This window comes from Kwoniella dejecticola, chromosome 1 (assembly GCF_000512565.2).
Source record: "Kwoniella dejecticola CBS 10117 chromosome 1, complete sequence".
NCBI classification, from domain to species: domain Eukaryota; kingdom Fungi; phylum Basidiomycota; class Tremellomycetes; order Tremellales; family Cryptococcaceae; genus Kwoniella; species Kwoniella dejecticola.
The window spans coordinates 2,783,024-2,800,817 of NC_089301.1; the positions used below are offsets into that span (position 1 = coordinate 2,783,024).

General features: G+C 49.9%; 7 protein-coding genes across 7 annotated transcripts; 2 read left to right on the forward strand and 5 right to left on the reverse strand.

Moving 5' to 3' along the window:
- Positions 1-165: 165 nt before the first annotated feature.
- On the reverse strand, positions 166-1,394 carry I303_101034 (uncharacterized protein; the record flags this gene model as incomplete). Its single annotated transcript, XM_018404400.1, has 5 exons — positions 166-525; positions 585-713; positions 777-977; positions 1,041-1,160; positions 1,218-1,394. The coding sequence occupies 5 exons, from the start codon at positions 1,392-1,394 to the stop codon at positions 166-168; spliced, it is 987 nt and encodes a 328-aa protein (XP_018267054.1).
- Positions 1,395-1,844: 450 nt separating this feature from the next.
- On the reverse strand, positions 1,845-2,837 carry I303_101035 (uncharacterized protein; the record flags this gene model as incomplete). Its single annotated transcript, XM_065968256.1, has 4 exons — positions 1,845-2,050; positions 2,114-2,266; positions 2,312-2,624; positions 2,751-2,837. 4 exons carry the CDS (start codon positions 2,835-2,837, stop codon positions 1,845-1,847), a joined length of 759 nt encoding a protein of 252 aa, XP_065824328.1.
- A 28-nt stretch (positions 2,838-2,865) lies between these two features.
- I303_101036 (uncharacterized protein) lies at positions 2,866-3,929 on the reverse strand (the record flags this gene model as incomplete). The annotated part of the gene is made up of 3 exons (XM_065968257.1): positions 2,866-3,604; positions 3,656-3,702; positions 3,777-3,929. 3 exons carry the CDS (start codon positions 3,927-3,929, stop codon positions 2,866-2,868), a joined length of 939 nt encoding a protein of 312 aa, XP_065824329.1.
- Positions 3,930-4,281: 352 nt separating this feature from the next.
- On the reverse strand, positions 4,282-5,436 carry I303_101037 (uncharacterized protein; the record flags this gene model as incomplete). The annotated part of the gene is made up of 5 exons (XM_065968258.1): positions 4,282-4,393; positions 4,440-4,767; positions 4,900-5,012; positions 5,058-5,082; positions 5,133-5,436. 5 exons carry the CDS (start codon positions 5,434-5,436, stop codon positions 4,282-4,284), a joined length of 882 nt encoding a protein of 293 aa, XP_065824330.1.
- A 2,999-nt stretch (positions 5,437-8,435) lies between these two features.
- Positions 8,436-10,503, reverse strand: I303_101038 (uncharacterized protein; the record flags this gene model as incomplete). The annotated part of the gene is made up of 7 exons (XM_018404403.1): positions 8,436-8,604; positions 8,673-9,011; positions 9,077-9,121; positions 9,184-9,859; positions 9,965-10,230; positions 10,288-10,352; positions 10,438-10,503. The coding sequence occupies 7 exons, from the start codon at positions 10,501-10,503 to the stop codon at positions 8,436-8,438; spliced, it is 1,626 nt and encodes a 541-aa protein (XP_018267057.1).
- A 927-nt stretch (positions 10,504-11,430) lies between these two features.
- Positions 11,431-14,386, forward strand: I303_101039 (uncharacterized protein; the record flags this gene model as incomplete). The annotated part of the gene is made up of 2 exons (XM_018404404.1): positions 11,431-12,654; positions 12,722-14,386. The coding sequence occupies 2 exons, from the start codon at positions 11,431-11,433 to the stop codon at positions 14,384-14,386; spliced, it is 2,889 nt and encodes a 962-aa protein (XP_018267058.1).
- A 480-nt stretch (positions 14,387-14,866) lies between these two features.
- On the forward strand, positions 14,867-17,682 carry I303_101040 (uncharacterized protein; the record flags this gene model as incomplete). The annotated part of the gene is made up of 5 exons (XM_065968259.1): positions 14,867-15,305; positions 15,835-16,554; positions 16,605-16,659; positions 16,737-16,816; positions 16,901-17,682. 5 exons carry the CDS (start codon positions 14,867-14,869, stop codon positions 17,680-17,682), a joined length of 2,076 nt encoding a protein of 691 aa, XP_065824331.1.
- Positions 17,683-17,794: the final 112 nt, after the last annotated feature.

Consider the following 17,794-nt stretch of genomic DNA (forward strand, 5'->3'; position numbering starts at 1 on the left):
GGACGATACAGATTATATGATTATTATGATAGGATTATAGATTGTTTGAGGTTTACTCTGCTTTACGATGAAAGAGACATGACTAAACCAGATTATATAGATTAGCGTAGAGAATGGGGGAAGAATTATAACGCATCTAAGGAATCGATAGGTTGATAAATGTGTTTAAGCGTTGACGGCGGTAGCTTCAGAAGTTCTGCCAGGGTGGACGTTGTCGTGAGTAGTGCCGGTGCGTACGGCATCTCGTTGACCTCGCTTGCTGAAGAAGCCACCCTTCTTGTGCTCAGCGCCGGCGGCGGCGGGCATACCAACAGTGGCGGGGGCACCAGCAGCAGCGTGTTTTTCATGGTCGAAGACACCGCCGGAAGTAGAGAATTTACCGGAAGACAATTGGAGCAAGCTCAGATCGCACTTGGATAATCGGTAGAGGTGGTAGAAAGTGAATCCAGGTTTGGCGAGGACGTCGAGGACACCGTAGAAGACCATCTCGGAATCAGGAGTGATGACATTGCCACCGTCGGCAAGCTGATATTGACATCATCAGTCATGGAAGCAAGATTGGCCTGAGAGAGGGAAGGACTTACACCCCAGGCAATCGGGTATAGCAACCAGAGGAAAGAGAGGATGGCGGCAGATGAAGTGAAGGCGCTCTTGTAGTCGGCTCCCAAAGCTCCTGCACTGGCTCTAGCGGGGCCGGCAAGTACCCACCAGATCTATTAATATTTAACATATCAGCACGAGGCCATTCGCCAGCTTGAATTTTTTCATGTACTCACGTAGAAGAGAGCAGCACATCCGAAGGCGTAGAAGCCCCATTTGTAGCTGGTGGCGACGAGAGCTCCGACAAGACCGGTGACGATCATGACGAGATCGAAGTAGCATAAGGCGATAATGTCGGAGAGAGGTAGACCAGACGCCAAGACCAGAGTTAAGAGCAACGAAGGGGTGGTGATGACCCAGTCAATGTATCGGACATACTAAGAATTGCTCACAGGATCAGTCTTACTGTCCCTCACGACGGTGACGAGAAGGCGACTTACCCAGATCTGTCTGGTGGTATTGGCTGCGTATCCCATGTGTCCAAACTCAGTCAGTACAGAGGCATAACCGAGATCAGATGCCATGGCGAAGTAGGCAATAGCAGCGGTAGTAAGGATGAACTATAGACTCAGGTCAGCAAAACAGTCGTCAGGAATTCGCAAAGGTGAGACACTCACCATGCAGAGTTGGTGGAAGACTCGTTGACCTCTTGGGAGGGTAAATTGCCAGAAGAACACGATGATGTCGCACACTGTCATAATAGCGAAGACAGCCCAGAGCCAGTCAGACCCATGAGTGGTGATGTGCTGGACAGAACCGCTAGGAGGGTTGGTGTCAAGAGCTTGGTTGGCCATCTTGTGCAATTGCTACTGGTGTCTGAGATGCTTTACTCGAGAGCTGATTCGTGGGTAATTAAGTGGGTCTGAGATCTCTGGCCTTATCATCTCTCTTTATATATGTTGTTTGCATTCCTAGAGCACGACGTTGCCCAGACGTCATGTTACCAGAAAGACAAAAATAACTTTTCAGCTGAATTGAGATACACAAATTATGCAGCCGGTGACGTCGTATTTACGTACAATTCCAGTTACGATCGTCCCATGTTGGATCGGGAAATTAGTGGTTTATAACCAAACAACCACTAGCGGCCGAGAGTCGGCAGATCATGATGCATCCAATGATTGCATCACCACTAATTTCATCAGACCCCGTAGTTTGACATGCCGATGCATAATGCCTCGTCCGACGCCACCACACCACTCATAGCAGCAGGGCTTACGTGATGATCAATGAGACCTACATCATCAAGGCAAGCGTTGCAAAACTACAGCAACGGTCCTTTCCCACTCATCACCATTCATGTCCCCTAGCGGATGTACCAGGAATACCTCGAGTGGATTATGTTGACTCGAGCTAGTCTGGCGGTCATTTGATGACATGACGTGCCGTATAATCTTTTCAGATACCGCTTCGAATGCATTACGAATGCCCGATGTACCAGGAGTGATAGCTGGGTCCAGAATGTCTCGTCAGTATTGATCCCGCCATATCCAGCTCGCTTATCTCGACTCACCAGCTACGCCCTCCATAAGCGATGAGCAGACGTGAATGTCCAGCAATGCATCAACGGATGACGGCACGATATTCCAGCCGTTCTGCCGAGATTGCCAAAGAGAATTCAGATAAGTCACTCCTTGGATGAAAAGGTTGTGCATTGTGAGCCAGTCTAGAAGTCATCAGCTTATTAGTCCTTTCGCGCACACTTACTCACTAAAATTGACTCTGCCCATGCGATACATGTCCTTGCTCCTCCTCAGCACTTCCCGCGAGCTTATCAGAGCTTTGGTATTGGCTTGCCGATCCGGCATCGGATTCGCTTTCGAAGGTCGATGGAGCATGGATATCGAAGCATGATAGTGCAAAGTCTGCCAGTCCGCATTGGCATATCCAGCGCCCTCCGGGCAGATGACCAGCCATTGGTCTAATCTCTCGGTCATGGTGTCGTACCAAGACGCAGCTGGCGGTGAGGATGACGCGTGTAGACGGGTCAGTATCTCGCATTGGATCCGTCTGAGTCGATACACCTGGAGCGATGCGGCTTTCAAAGGCGAGGCTTCCCCAGTATGTAAAGCGGTGTCCGTGATAAGGGAGTCATCGTAGATTGATGGGAGCTGAAAAGGTTAGCGAATGAAGTTCGTGGTTACACTCACATCTGCGTTGATCCACTCATCCGGGATGACCGGAGGACGAGCGACGACGACACACATCATCACGTCGAGGGAATAGGTTCTAGTCATATCAGCTTTACTCGACTGATTGTCACACTCACATCCAGAAGAGCCTTCTTCCCATTTCCCTCTCCAATGGAGTCTTGACCTGGTCATCCCACTCATGATGCAGTCCCATTCCCAAAGCATGTCTAGCAGCGGCTCCAGCTAAATCCCACGCATTCCCAGCGTTAGGGTTGTAAAGCACAAAGATCAGGTGCGCAACCTGTATCTGCAATCTCGCCAAGCTGTTAAAGCCTATCCCTGGCATAGTGAAGCGCATAGCCATATGGAAGAACGATTCTGCTCGAGGTGATAAGGCCGAATGAAGTGGGCTCGTCCTGAAAAGTGATGCAGCGCCAATGGCCAAGGCGAATAGAACGGCAGCTAGGTCGGAGCGAGCGACCAAGTCATCGGAGAAACAAACCGCGTCCACTTGTCGTTGAAGGGTGGGGATGTGGAAGAGCGGGAAAGCGGCATTGGTGTATAAAAAGAAGTGCGAGAGTAGTTCGTGTATATGCTGCGAAGACGGCAGTACGGATCGGTCGAATGGGACCAGAATGGGGTGGACGAGAGGTGTTTCGCTGATGATGGGTTGACGATCTGGAGGAGGGATGGTGCCGGACCCTCCGCCTAACGAGGACCGTCGCCGTAGCGACGGAGAAGGGGGCGAAATGGGGGAGGTCGAATTATCAAGTCGCTGCCGCTTGTTGGGATTCTCAGGATCCTGCTGTCCGATCCATTGGGCTCTCTCCCCTTCTAGTCCCCTGATGCGTTCTTCCAGCGCAGCTATGTAGCTGAGCAACTATCAGCTTGGTGTACGTCTCGGGTGGTGCCCATGCACTTACCTCCACGAAGTAGTCGCGTTGGCATATACACATTCTTTACCTTGCTTCTGACATCGCGCACATGTCGGTCGTTCTCCAGTGCACTTCGAACGTCAGCGTTGCGCTGTGTCCGTAGACTCACCTTTATCTTCCTGGTTCTACACGGTTCGCAGGCCGATCTCGGGGTGATCCGTCCTATTCCAGTGGAAGCAATGGCTGGCCTAGCAGGTGTACTGCCGTTGGCAGTGCTGTCTGTCGAGCTGGATGCTACGCCATTGTGGCTTGGGGACGTCATCGTATGCTTGTTCACAGTGTTATATTCGAAGATAGAAAACGGAACTCGTAACAAATCGAGGGGAGATGGATGAATGATTCGAGGGGATCCAGGTGTTAACCGGACCGGGCGAGGGGTCACACAGGTACTTGCCGCATTAACGTAAAACCAGGCGGAATAACACCGAAATCATAATCGCTTAATCTTGTTGACATGAATCAGACATGTGCATTTCGATAGATGTCTACATTCTGTATGAAGCAGAACATCATCTCCCAGATGTGTATCACTTATGATGCTCGGTTCAGAGCGCTGAATCACCACGAGTGCAAATCACTGCCCTCTCGAAATGGCTTCTCGCGCTTCCGTCTGATCACACTACTCTATTCCTGATGATACCATGTTCCAACGCATCTATCATGTGCTGTACCATCGCGAGACAAGTCGCTTCTTGTACTTCAGCCGGTGCAGCTCCGTAGTGAGGGCTAATTGACAGGTCAGCCGGAAATGGAACAGTCGAAATCTGCTCACGTTATTATACATCCAGCTTTGCACAATCCTTCGTAGTTTTCCCTTGTCGGTGGCTCTACGACCGTAACGTCCACGCCGGCTCCACTGATTTTACCTTCCTTCAACGCTATCTCCAGATCCCTCTCATTGACTATTCCGCCTCTCGCCACGTTGACCAATATGGAAGAGTCCTTCATCAGGTCGAATTGCGGCGTAGAGATCATATCTTTGGTATCCTTTGTAAGGGGGCAGTGGAGTGAGACGATATCCGATCGTGTGAGCAGCTCGTCGAGCCCGGAAACATAGGTGAGGTCGGTCGCAGGAAAGCCTCTCGCCCATCGTTGCATGTCTGAAGGAGACAAGAAGGGATCGTACAGAATTATTTTAGCGTGAAATGCGGAGTGAAACATTTTGGCGAGAGCGAATCCAGTATCACCGCCGCCTGCATCATCAGCAGTGTCTTAGCGTATATGAAGCTCACCGATCAGGCCCAGAGTCTTTCCAAACAGCGTTTGGCCACCCCAGCCTTCCGATTTATTGATCGTTTCGCCAGCGTAGAAGCGGGCGTGGGTCGTGCTGATCTTCCTCGCCGCGCTGCGAAGGGGTCAGCGTGTCCACCTATGCTTTACGGGAACTCACTCTATGATCAAGCCAAGTGCGAGCTCTGCGACAGCTTGAGCCTATATATATCAGCGTAACCCAGGCTTATTGCACTCACATTGATCCCCGGGGTATTCATGACTACAATTCCTGCTTCTCTAAGCGCCGGCAGGTCCAACATGTCCACCCCTGTCCCTTGCTTTGCAACGTATCTCAGCTTCCCATATTGCTTGGCTGTCTCAACATCCTCTTCTGTCACTCGTGCGGCTATAGTCAATACACCTTGAGCGTGTTCTCTCCAGGTATCGAAGCGGTCCGATCCCGGAAGGATCAGGTCGAAGCGTTCGGACGCGAGCGCTAAAGCCTGAGGGTGGAGGGGGTTGAGCGCAACAACGATGGGCTTAGTGGATAACGGCATGGTGAGTCGATTCAGCTTGTTGACGAAGATCCGCTATTCATTGGCCTGCAAAAGCAGGATCAAGACACAGGACGAATGTTTATGAAGTCTCAGCGTGACCAAAGGAGGTACTCCACCGCGTGCGAAGCGCGGCTCGACCTCTTGGCATACTTGTAGTTGGTCCGGAAGGTGACTAACTTGTCCGTATTGGTGGCGCACACGGCTCGTCTCTGTATCAAGTCTCGACTTTGGATGCCGGATGCTTAGACCGCGGCATTGCGGCATCGTGCTGAAGATTGAGGATAGCCAAATAGAGCAGGCGCCTTTGCATTCAAAACAAGGGCTAAACGAACAATACATATGTCAGACACGCATCTCAATCTCTCCAGATATTCTGTTCACAAGCCCCTCGTTCTCTCAGAATCCCGACATGACCGCTAAGCCTGTACGGTATCAGCAAATGACATTGCAAGTTCATGGTGCATCACGATGCGTCATCTCTGGAAGTTGTGCTCTCAGGCTCGTCGGTCATTATTGTAGTGTCCGTGATAGCGACGTTGCCCCAGTCGTTGCCTGCGGTTGAGCTGTGAATGGAGCAGTAATGACGTCAGCTAGATCAATCTCGCGTACGTCGGGTTTGAGCTTCAGACCACCGAATATTCGACCTGCAAGCGATGTGAACTCATTCCTGAGTGTTTGTTGTCGGCGCCCTCTCTCCATACCGTGAGGTCTGCTTGTCAGTCCTTCCGGGAACGCTCAGGGTGGCACTTCGCGATGGGGGGACGAGCGATACTCTTCTGACTTGATATTCATCTGATCTGTCCGATTCAGCCATTGCGATGTTTGGGTCAACAAGATGTTACGCAGAAATGTGATTAGCCAGCAGTGGTGTAATTCGGAGAAAGGTCTGGAAAGTAGTTTGTTGTTGTTGAAATGGAAAATATAGATTGGCGAAGCACAATTGAGCTGTGCGAGCTATTTATGCACTTTGCAAGGCGATAGGTAATCCTCAACTCGCAGCTTTCTGACTCAACTCGGTGACAATCCAGCGTCACAATGTGTCATCACTCAGTCTGGAGCACACACCACCTTTGTCTTGCCTAGCCACCTTTCGTTGTCTGACACCCTCTGACGATAGACCAGACCTTCAACATGCGCCTACTTATCGAGGACCCCAGTCATGATGAATGGATATCAGAAGACGAAACGCTCCAGCTCATTGAAGGGAGACTTGCTGCGGCATGGATGTCATAGTCTTCTACAGAGATATGATGCCTGGTGCTTAGCAGACCAGATGATTCCCTCGCCCTATAGCGAGCTTGGTGATGAGTGATTTTGTATACGTCATGCACAAGTCAAAGGTGAGCACTGTACAGTATGATCCTACTGGTCCGCGTAATTAGAATCAGTGATCAAATGTATGACATTTGTAGGGGTGGGACAGCTCAACCTGACTCTCCTCGCCTTGTTAGGTACTAAGAGATAGTGATGACAATAGCATTCATCGCCTGTTGATGAAATATATCATGGCATGTAATACCGCTCTCTCTCACACAGTCAAACAGCTGGCGAGAAAAGGAGGCTAGTAGCAGTCATTCAGGATCTGGCAGATCTCCAGGATTAGTCACCTCCGACCGGTTCAAGGCCTCGCCAATCCGAGGATGAAAGGCATTCGGATCTCTGCACAGAACAGACAGTATTTTCTCAGCTTCTCGGACACCGTGCAGATACCAGACGTGCGCAAGATACTCACAAGGTCTTCACGCTGGCTGCTCCGATCGCATAGGGATTATCTCTAACCCCTGCAGATAATTGTTTGGTCGTTGATTGCCCGGTGTTGGCGTTAGAGGCGGATGTAGATGTCTGAGATCTTGTATTGGATGATGGTTCAGTCCGAGAGGGTTCGCTGGGCGTCTTACTGGTAATTGCGATAAGGTGATACTCAGAATGGTGACTGGAAAAATCGATGCAAACTCTTGCCACTGTCCTCATACCTTGCTGAGGCGTACCAACGATCATATATGTGTTTCCGGAATGCAGTCACCATCTACTCCGTCATGCGACATTTCGGATGATTCGACTCGATTGCTCAGGCAACACAGCCACGTATCCTTCTCAGCGGACTTGGTGTGGATGATAAATAGAGTGGCTTAGTGGAGCCTAGCATCGGAGGGAGTGGGAACCGAGGTAACAGAAGCAATGTGTCATGCTTGCTTGGAAGGAGCTGTATGATGGCAGCAGGCATCGATGCGATGGTTTGAACCGCAGTTCATTGTAATGAGAACACAATTTCGGTGCTAATAAATCAGCATATCCTGTAAGTATTGCGCACACTTCCGTCATTCCGTAGCGGACTTCCGAGCATCGTCAAAGATCAGTGTAATATCGCAATATCGAGAGTCATTTGCCAGTGCTTTGACGTCCGAGATGGGTGAATCATAAAGGTAGAAGACGGAGTTCAGATGCAGGAAACGAAGGCTTGCCTTTCGTTGTATGTTGAGCATCCGGTTAAGATCCGGATGGATTGGTCAGTTCAAGTATAGCTGCTCGAATGGAATGCCTGGAAGGCCTGAATCAAGGGAGAATAGCGGTGCGAAGTATAGACATCTATTCTCCCCACAAGCTCCCAATACCTGACAGCGGTAACTGACATCTTTCCACCTATGCTGCGCCACAAGGCGACGGCGGGCACATCATGAGCAGATTCGCGGGTTCGAAGTCATGGGTGATTGCATTTGCAGTCGTGGTTTAATCGCAGGCCTGCATCTGCAGCGGCACGCAATTCACGGTCCCATAGTGGGTATCATACTTCATAAGGCGACATGGGTATACCGTATTATACTTGAGGATCATATCTAAGGTAGTCGTAAAAGATGATGCAGTTGATTCAACTGGCCAAACATTCGTATCCGGTCCGTCACTTTTTCAATCCTGCCCATCCCAATAATAGATCAACTGGCCCTCTCGAAATGCTCCGAGATTTGATGAGCAACTGATCTCGCATTTTTGATTGTATGACCTTAATGAGAGTGATCATGGGCATGATCATGATCGTGGCCGTCTTCTTCCTCTTCGCCAGTTTTGACTGTCACAGGTGGACAACAAGTATCACCTTGACATTGATCAGGCGGGCATCGGATCAAACAAGCTTCACCGTTGCTCGATAGAGCTTCTTCGTCAGAGAGGAACCTGAGCGGTACAAGTAGAATCCTGTCAGCAAGGTACAACCAAGGGATATGGTGGGGTTTCTAACTCACTCTGGCTGGATGGTGACAGAGTGAATACCGTGTCCATGCATTCTTTGTCTGATACCATTGGCAACCTCCATGTAATCTTGTCCTGGGATAATCATGACGTGAACTGAAGCCACGACTGTAGATTCGGATAATTGCCAAATGTGCAACTCGTGTACCGAATCTACACCTTCAACGTTGACGATTGACTTGCGGACGGCATCCAGGGAGACGTGCGACGGGACACCTTGAAGTAAGATGTATGAAGCTGATTTACATAAGGGGAGGGCCGAAGAGAAGATGATGCAGGTGATCAAGAGGGAGACAGCAGGGTCGAAGTATAGAGTCCATCTTCCTTGACAGCTGCAGGACCCCATGAACCGTAAGCAGACTGATCATAATACAGGACGTTAGGGTAAGCTACTCACAACCAAATTACGAGACCAGCAGCAATGACCCCGACATTTCCAAGACTGAATGAATTCGTCAGCATTCCGAAACATTCAAACAGGTCTCATAAGAGGACAATACGTACGCGTCACCGAGTACGTGTAAGAAGACACCTTGCATGTTCATTGAGCCATGAGAGTGACCATGTCCTCCATGTCCGTGCCCGTGATCGTGATCGTGGTCATGAGCGTGACCATTTTCAGCATCACTAGCATTGCTTGCGAGTTTCTTGCCGTTCCCATTTCCATGGTCGTGGTCGTGATCGTGATCATGGTCGTGGTCATGATCATGGCTGTGACTATGGGCGAGCTTAGATTTGGCAGGGGCAGCAGGAGCGCTTTGAGTCACGATAGTTGCGGAAGAAGCAGTGGAAGAAGCACCGTCGTTCGATCCGCGAACAGGAGGCAAGGTATCGTTTTGACCGGCGGCGGGAGGAATTCTGGAAGCAGAGCCTTTTCTAGGTTCGGAGGGTCGGCTGATGCTACTGTTTCTGTGAGATCGTCTGCTATTGGACATAGCTCGATGGTGATGGTTAGGGGGAGATTTGATGTTGGGGATACCGTTGTCCAATGAGCTGGAGATTTGGTGATGAGATTGACCGTACCCGAACTCCTGAGCAGTCTCGATGATTTGAGCTCTGGTTTCGGCAGGATGCTGATACAACTCGGACACCGAGTCCTCTCGAACTTCCTCCTCATTCTCGTCGTCATCGTCAGGAAGTGCAATGGCACCATGGGAGTGACCGTGGGAATGGCCGTGTTCTGCGAGGTAGGTATATAGTCAACGATCTGAGCGGAGTGGAAGCGGATCCCGGTCTGTGGGACGACTTTGCAAAGGAGATTATGGGCGGTAAAGAGCAGACTTACCATGGAACAGGAACAATCCAACAATATTACTCAATAAACCCAGACCACCGACGACGACAATGAGCTTAGGGTTCGAGATCTCCGGTGGCGTAACAATTCGTCCGATTGCTTCCAAGAAGATAGAGACACACAGAGCGATCAAAAAGACTCCGTTGATCAGAGCACCGAGAATTTCCGCTCGTTGCCATCCGTAAGAATTGGCGGCGGATGAGGGCGAAGTGGCCAGTTTGATGGTGTACAACGCTACAACGAGTGAGAGAACATCACTGAAAAGGACATGTCAGTTCAGATGCTAGCAGGATGCACAAGATGAGAGAGCTCACTTCAGCATATGGAACGAGTCCGCCACCAAGGCCAATGATCCGACCGCATAACCAGTGATCAATTCCTGCATACAAGATTCGTGATGAGTAACCAATGCTTTTCCTCTCCGCCAGAAGGGGTAGGCATGAGCAAACATCCCGTGTACTCACAATGAAAAAGAAGACGGTATCTATCACCAATAAGGTGAGGATTCTAGCGGACCTTGAGAGCCCCATTTTGGTAATGTTGTCAAGCCGGTCGAATTGTCGAGCAAAGACAAAAGAGGTGGCAAGTGGAGTGTACTTGTTTCGCGCGTCCAACGGCACTCAGTCGTCGTGAAGAGTATGAGAGTTTGTATGTGAACTATATAGATGAAATTCTGTAGACTATGCTGTGGGAAACCGAGCTGACGCAGTCACGCAAGGACGGAAATGTGTGATGAGCAATGAGTGTACTCTTCTAGCAACAGGGATTCACACACACACAGAATCAAGTTGGACGAGTTGGTGCGAGATGGAGCTAGAGTGGTGATTCACTCACTCTCCTGTACGGTGAGACGGAATCAAAATTATGATGAGGAGCACACCATCAATTCAAAAATCAACCCCCGAGCTCGGAAATTTTTGATACAAAAGAATCAGTTTGATCGGTTTTGGCCGGCACATCCGATAGCAATGGCCGCGCCTATCATGATTGGGGCTGGGAAGAAAGGTAGGCTCGTGAGCGGCAAAGTACATTAGCGTGGGACCGGTTGTTTGGTTTCTCTGCGTGTTCTTTTTTGTTGTGGGGCGGAAAGGGACAGCAAATGTTCATCAACAACGTCATAGGTTTATTTCCATACCTCTTATTACTCATGCAAAGCATATTCGTCGCTATCACGTCAACACAGATCATCGTCACTGCCGCCGAGACGTTCAGCTCATCACGCTGATTCCGCTATATTTCAGCGACGCCGACAGCTGAGCAGGATTACAGCAAGCGCCAACATTTCAGGCTTGAGCCACATGGACACGCGTATCGAGCCGATCATAGCGTCAACGCCCGACCTCAGACTTGGCTATATACGCTCGACTTTCTGTTACACTCATTCGGTCTTCAACAATCATTACTGGTGGACAAATCATCTTGACTGTGAATAGAGTGCATAAGAAGACTTGCCCAAGATGATGCACGCCGGAGGAGGGGTGCCGTCTATGGCTTACTATTCGTATTCGAACCAGAACTCGCCTGTCATCGAAACAGCAAACAATGACAACCCATTCGACCTCGCCAGTATGACCATTCCTCCTCGACTGAAAAGCATCGGCAGGAAAATCAGTCAAATGTCCAACGACTTCATGCCTCCGGATATCGAAGACCCCAATAACAGATCAAAGGCCAACTCACCTGTTTTAGACAAGAAACAACCTCTGGGAGCAGATGTTCCAGGTATGGGAGACGAACCAATTATGTGTCCGTTCTGCAACAAACCGCTACCTCCGAGCTTGCTCGCAGCTCAAACAGTTTCTCACAAGCATGATCACAGCAATACCGCTCAAAGGCCGAACAACCTCAGAAGAGCCTCATCGATGAGAGTCACATCGACACCTTCACCTAAACTCACACCTTCAGCACCCTTGTCAAGAGTACCTTCAGCTAATACACCGCCTCAAACGCACAAGCCATCACCGCTACTTGACCCGTTACCGTTGCAAACACCCGGATCGAAAGCTGTAGAGACCGAACCGCCGATACCGAGCGCTACTTCCGAGACCTTTGCCGCGACTGTCAAAGAAGGAGACGTAGCAAATCACGATGCGGCCGAGAAAATGATAACGGAAGAAGATATCAAAAGATGGTCAACCTTGTCCGGTATCACCCTACCTGCCACTACACCTGGCTCCTCCGCTCCCGTTCCGTCTGCTCCCGAGTCCTCTGCAACTGCCGCGAAATCGCCAGCAGAGGAGAAAAAGGCTTTTCCCCTTCTACCTCCACCTCCCCCAGCTGCTTCCAAATTAACCAAACCTCCTCCGGCTGACCGTGCCTCGTCTTCCTCAAAATTTGGATTTTTCGGGGGCAACAAGAACAAAGAGAAGGGAGAAGATGACAGCGACGATGACGATGATATGGCTCAAGGATACACGCAATTGACTGGGCCGGCTTCGGATAGTGAGGACGAAGAGTCGGCGAAGAAGCGCGTCATCAAGGAGGATCCGCCCAAAGTGGAGAAGGAGCCGGAAAATGAGGCGCAAAACGCGGAAGTGGATGCAAAGGAGGAACAGAAGGATGTATCGATCTCCCAGCCGAATTATGCAGAACAACAGGACAGAAGGCAGATCAACTTGTCATCGAATGATGTTGAGGTCAGAAAGGTATTGCAGGAGGTTCTCGGCCGTGTCAATGAACTGGTGAGTCAAAGTCATCTTGAGAGACTCCATATTTTGTAACAATCACTGACAGCTATTGGCCGTGTAGTCCAAATCGCAAACAGCCCTCCTCGCATCCCATTCAACCCTTCTGACGTCTCTTAAAATCGCTCGATCGAATTTGGCAATGGCAGAAGCAAACTCCGAAATGCTGGAAGAGCAGCTCAAACGCGCTTCCACTTCATCCGTCGCAAGTCGTGCTGGTAATTCACGAAACGTATCTGGACCAGCAACAACGCCTGGAACACCACAGCTTGCCGCTCCTGCACCCATACGGGCATCGGCAGATCACGTCCGAGCGACCACCACAGCGAACGCAGTCGCATCTCCCGTAGCGGCAGCACGCGTGCCAGCGAGAGCGTCAATGGAAGAGCGAACCCGGCCGACTTCACTGCATATTACCGCAAACGACTTGGCAAACGCGGGTCCAGGCGGCTTGATAGCCCCTTCTCCATCCTCGTCGAGCAACTCCTGGGGATTCTGGAATGGAGGCAAGAAAAAGGTCACTGGCGCATTAAGTCATGTTCACGTGCCGTCAGCTTCAAGCATGATGGACGTTCTAGGCAATCCTTCGAGACCCGGTACGCCCAACCCCGATGGGAGTGCACCCAGAAAGAGCACAGAATCGCAATCAGGTCGAATTCCGACTTCACCAGCTATCCCTTCTTCCGTTCCTATTGCCAGCAATGCACCATCTAGACCTCCGGCCAATCGAACGGTCACTCACCAAGCGAATTTAAGCAAATCTTTCAACGATCAACCATCCTTGTCACGATCGATGAGCGTCATGAACGTGCCTGCTCAGCGTTCGGCCAGCGGTTCAGCAGCTGCCACGTCGGTGTCCAATGCGGAATTATCTAAATTGAGACAGGCGTACTCGGCCGCTGTAGCTAAGATGGACGGCATGTCCAAGGAGCTGGCCGAGCTGAAGAAGGGCAAAGTTGAGATGGAAGCTGAGTTGGAGAACCTGAGTCAGGCGCTGTTCGAAGAGGCAAACAAGATGGTCGCTGATGAGAGACGGAAGAGGGCGGAATTGGAAGAATCGTTCAAGGAAGTCAAAGAGGAACGTGAAGCCCTCAGAGAGACCATTAAAGTGTTAGGTGGGAAGGTCGAAGAGCCATCTTCTGCTGAAGAGCCTGAGGATGCCCAAGCGGTAGAAAGCAAGAAGGAAGAAGACGATGTCGAATTGGAAGCAGATTTCGTACCCCGTGATCTGGATAAACATTATGCTGCTTTACGAAAATCAATCCATCATGTCGCCTCACACTCTGATACATCGGAAGACGATGATGGAGATGACGACGAAGACAAGACGACTCGTATCCCTTTAGTCAGCGAACCTGGATCTATCACTCCGTCGATGGCTACAGCGCCATTCGCGATCCCTTCGACCAGGACATCGACGATGAATAGCGAAGATCTTTCGGATGACAACGACAACACAAGAATGCTTTCAATGTCGATGCCTTCGTTACCTGCCGCAGCAGAGAACAACCCTTGGGCCACCCCTCTCGTGTCAAGTATGACTCCCTTCGAAACTCCAGCCCCACGCATAAATGTCAAAGCTGCGACGCCGTCCCCGTACATCCCTTCTGCCGGACTACCAGATTTGCCTGATGATCGAGCGGGCGAAGGGGAAGCGGCCAGTGGGCTGGGTCTCGAGGTGGACACGGGCGTGACCGCAGGCGAAGCGGGACGGAAAGAGGGAGAATAGGTAGTGGAACACAAATATCTAATTTTTATACTCGTTCGGCTTATGTCAGAATCGATTATAGTAGTTTGGCAAGGAGCAGAGAAATAGAAATACGCTTCGGTTGCATAATAATCTTGCTCTGCTTAATACTGTGTGTATCAATGGAAAATGTATCACTTAGTCCATCCTGCATCAACATGCATATCAAGGATACAGGTTACTTACTCACTAAACACTAGGTCTAGACTGGGTGATTTTGTCGGGATAAACCACGCGGTTGAGTGATCGTCAGAACCTCCACTTGACAACAAACTTTAAAACCCGTCGTTGCACAGATATTGTTGAAATTTCCGTTGTTCCAAGCACATCTTACTGTTCAGCACATCTCACATCTCACATCCGCTGATCTGATTACATCATTGTCATTGTTCATCCTTTCACCTACTGAAGATCGGTAAACCTCGAACGAAAGCAAAGGGCTGTGAATATCCGTTGAAGCCCATGGAAGCTGGTCAAGTTGTCTCACAAGACCTGCAGGTCGAGATTCCAAAAATCTCCCTTCGAGCTGGGTCGAGCAGTCTCGACAAAATAGGATACGAGCAACAACACATCTCAGATTCCGGCAATAGCAGGCTAGAAGCACCCGAAAACACACCGAGGGGAACGAGGGACGGACCCAGCGATACGCAGCCGGAACAACAACATCATGTGCCTATACCGCATCACATGAACCCTTTAAACCTCCATCTCATCTCGCATCCTCAACGAGGTCGAGGTGTTTTTGCCCCGTCCAGTATACCTGCTGGAACGATCATCGAGGAATCACCCGTGCTGGTCATAACCCAAAAAGAATGGGATGAGGGCCATATGAATGATACGATTTTGGGCAGTTATGGGTTTTGTTGGAAAGATGGAGGAATGGGTATTGGACTAGGATTGGGTAAGTAATTTTGTGTTTCTGTGTCACGTTTGAGAGTCCCAGCCCTCTTCCTTTCTTCTTGCTGCCTGGTGAAGGGGTAAAGGACGTGCCCAAGCACAAGGAGGTGGACAATCCCCTTCGATGATTTGTTTCATCAGCCTCGACTCAAAGGACCCCACCGGTCATCTGATGGTAAGATACACTAAGATCCCTTTGATCAATCAGAGTGGGGATGACACGGATGACACGCCACGATGACACGTTGTCCGATGGTCTGAGCGGCATGCCACGAGATGCTATCCCGCCCCCATCCCATCGGAGAGATCCAAGTTGGCGCTTCTGCGTATGAGGCGAAAATGAACCAAAAAAAGAAACATTCAGTCCTGAAGAGAAGTAATGCTACTACGCACTACACCACTTCCATTGGGGAAAAGAAACCGATAGAACGAATCACCTATACAACCACCATCAATATACTATGACTGCACCCAAATCATGATGTGATGGGCTGACTTTGGCCTCTCGTTCTTCTCTCTTTCCCTGTACATAGCGTCCCTTTTCAATCATTCTTCATCGCCAAACGTCAACTTCATTCGCTCCTATTCGACGTCAACGATCAAGTTCATCACCTCAAAGCGGATAGAGAAAGACGAAGAATTATGTATTTGTTACTCTGCCGACGAATCTAAACTCTGGTTCGTCAAATCTGATTCAGAAACCCAAGGAGCAACCGACATGGCGTCTTCGAGTGACGAGGAGGACGGCGGATTCTCTAGGCTAAATATAGATGAGGACGACTTGCTCAACGAGTCAAGCGTGAAACTCAAGAAAGACAGAGAGAGGCGTCTGAAAGCTTCCTTGAGCAAAAAGCTGAATGGTGATGTCAGCAAGAAGAACAAGGATTCCTCAGATGACATCAAGATCCAGTCTCCACAACCTGTACGATTCAGCGCTTCCGCCGGCCCTTCTTCCGCTACGATGTCTGAAGCTTCTTCGCGAACTTCGACACCTTCATCGTCATCGGTATCGATCTACCCTGAAGCATCGTCAGATATCATCACCTCCCTGCCGCCGCCGTTGCACTCCGGTCGAAACAGTAGTAGACAAAAATCGAATGAGGAAGTGCAATTGACAGACGAGCTCGAATGGGATGAAAAATACTGGACTAGTCCTTACTGCGATGGAACAGGAAGAGCAAACGAGTACGCTGAGTGCATCAGAGAGAAGGGCCCCGCTGAGCGGGAAGGCGAAGACGGTGCCGACGGAACAAGTAAGTCGCCTTGAAACTTATGATGCACCAAGCTTATCTATGAATCTCAGTGGACATATGGACGCTGGAGTTTACCGACCCGAAACTCACGCGTACTGCTCTTGAGTAAGCTTCTGTCTACCGCCTCATCTAGTCCAAGGATTTTGACAGACAACGTGCTAATCAATCGAGTGGTCCAACAGCTTCTCGAAAGACTTGACGGCAACGGATGAGCGCCTGCGGCATCTGAAGCGGGTCTGCAGGAGGAAGGAGAGCAATCAAGGTGAGTTGCAACGGTCCGCACTCATGGAGTCGAATGTTACAGATTTTCTGGAATCTCCTGCTCATGAAAGGGCACCTCCTCCAGAAATTTGCCGTATAGTACTTGCAATGGTAGCAGAATACGAGCTGTCCTCCTTACAATCGATTATCAGCGCCTACTCGTCCACCTTGTCGCACCTTGTCCCTGTGATACATCGGGTTCCCTCTTCTATTGCTCGAACGCAAGAACAGCTCAAGAGCAAATCCCATCTATGGCCAGTCTCGTTTTCTCCAGCTCCGATAATACCGGTCGACACTTCAGATTGGCTCATTGGACGCAAGGCTTGGGTGACATCGGGTATACGGCGCATCATTCAGATCGCCTTAGATGCCAAGTCCAAAGGGGAATTACCGATCGGTACTTATTGTGCTGCTCTGCCTAAAGCTTTCTGGCCGAAGAAAGAAGAAGGATTCATCCAGCCGACCGAAGAACTCCGAGCATCGAGTCATGATACGCGTCAATCGGAAAATCACCCTTTACGACATGCCGCTTTGAACTGTATCAAATCAATAGCCAACCTAAGGACAGTTGAACCGTTTATCAGCATCACGCCGGAAAGAAATGGATCGGATTACCTCTTGACTTCCCTCACGCTGTTCATAACGCACGAACCCTGCGTGATGTGTTGTATGGCACTCCTGCATTCCAGGGTCAGGGAAGTTTTCTACATATTCCCGCGGAAAAAGGGAGGAGGATTCAACGGAAGTGAATTGGGTATACATGCTAGAAAGGATTTGAATCATAGGTTTGAAGCTTGGAGATATGATGGACATATAGAAGAGGAGACCAGACGAGCGTTAGACGTTGAGGAGGATCTGCAGATTTAGAAACGGTGAACCTATCACTGTCAACCGGATTTTGTTGGAGTCAAGGGGAAACAGCAAGTCACGCATACTTCGATTAAACAACACTGCATCGGATCGTCATCTCTTACACATC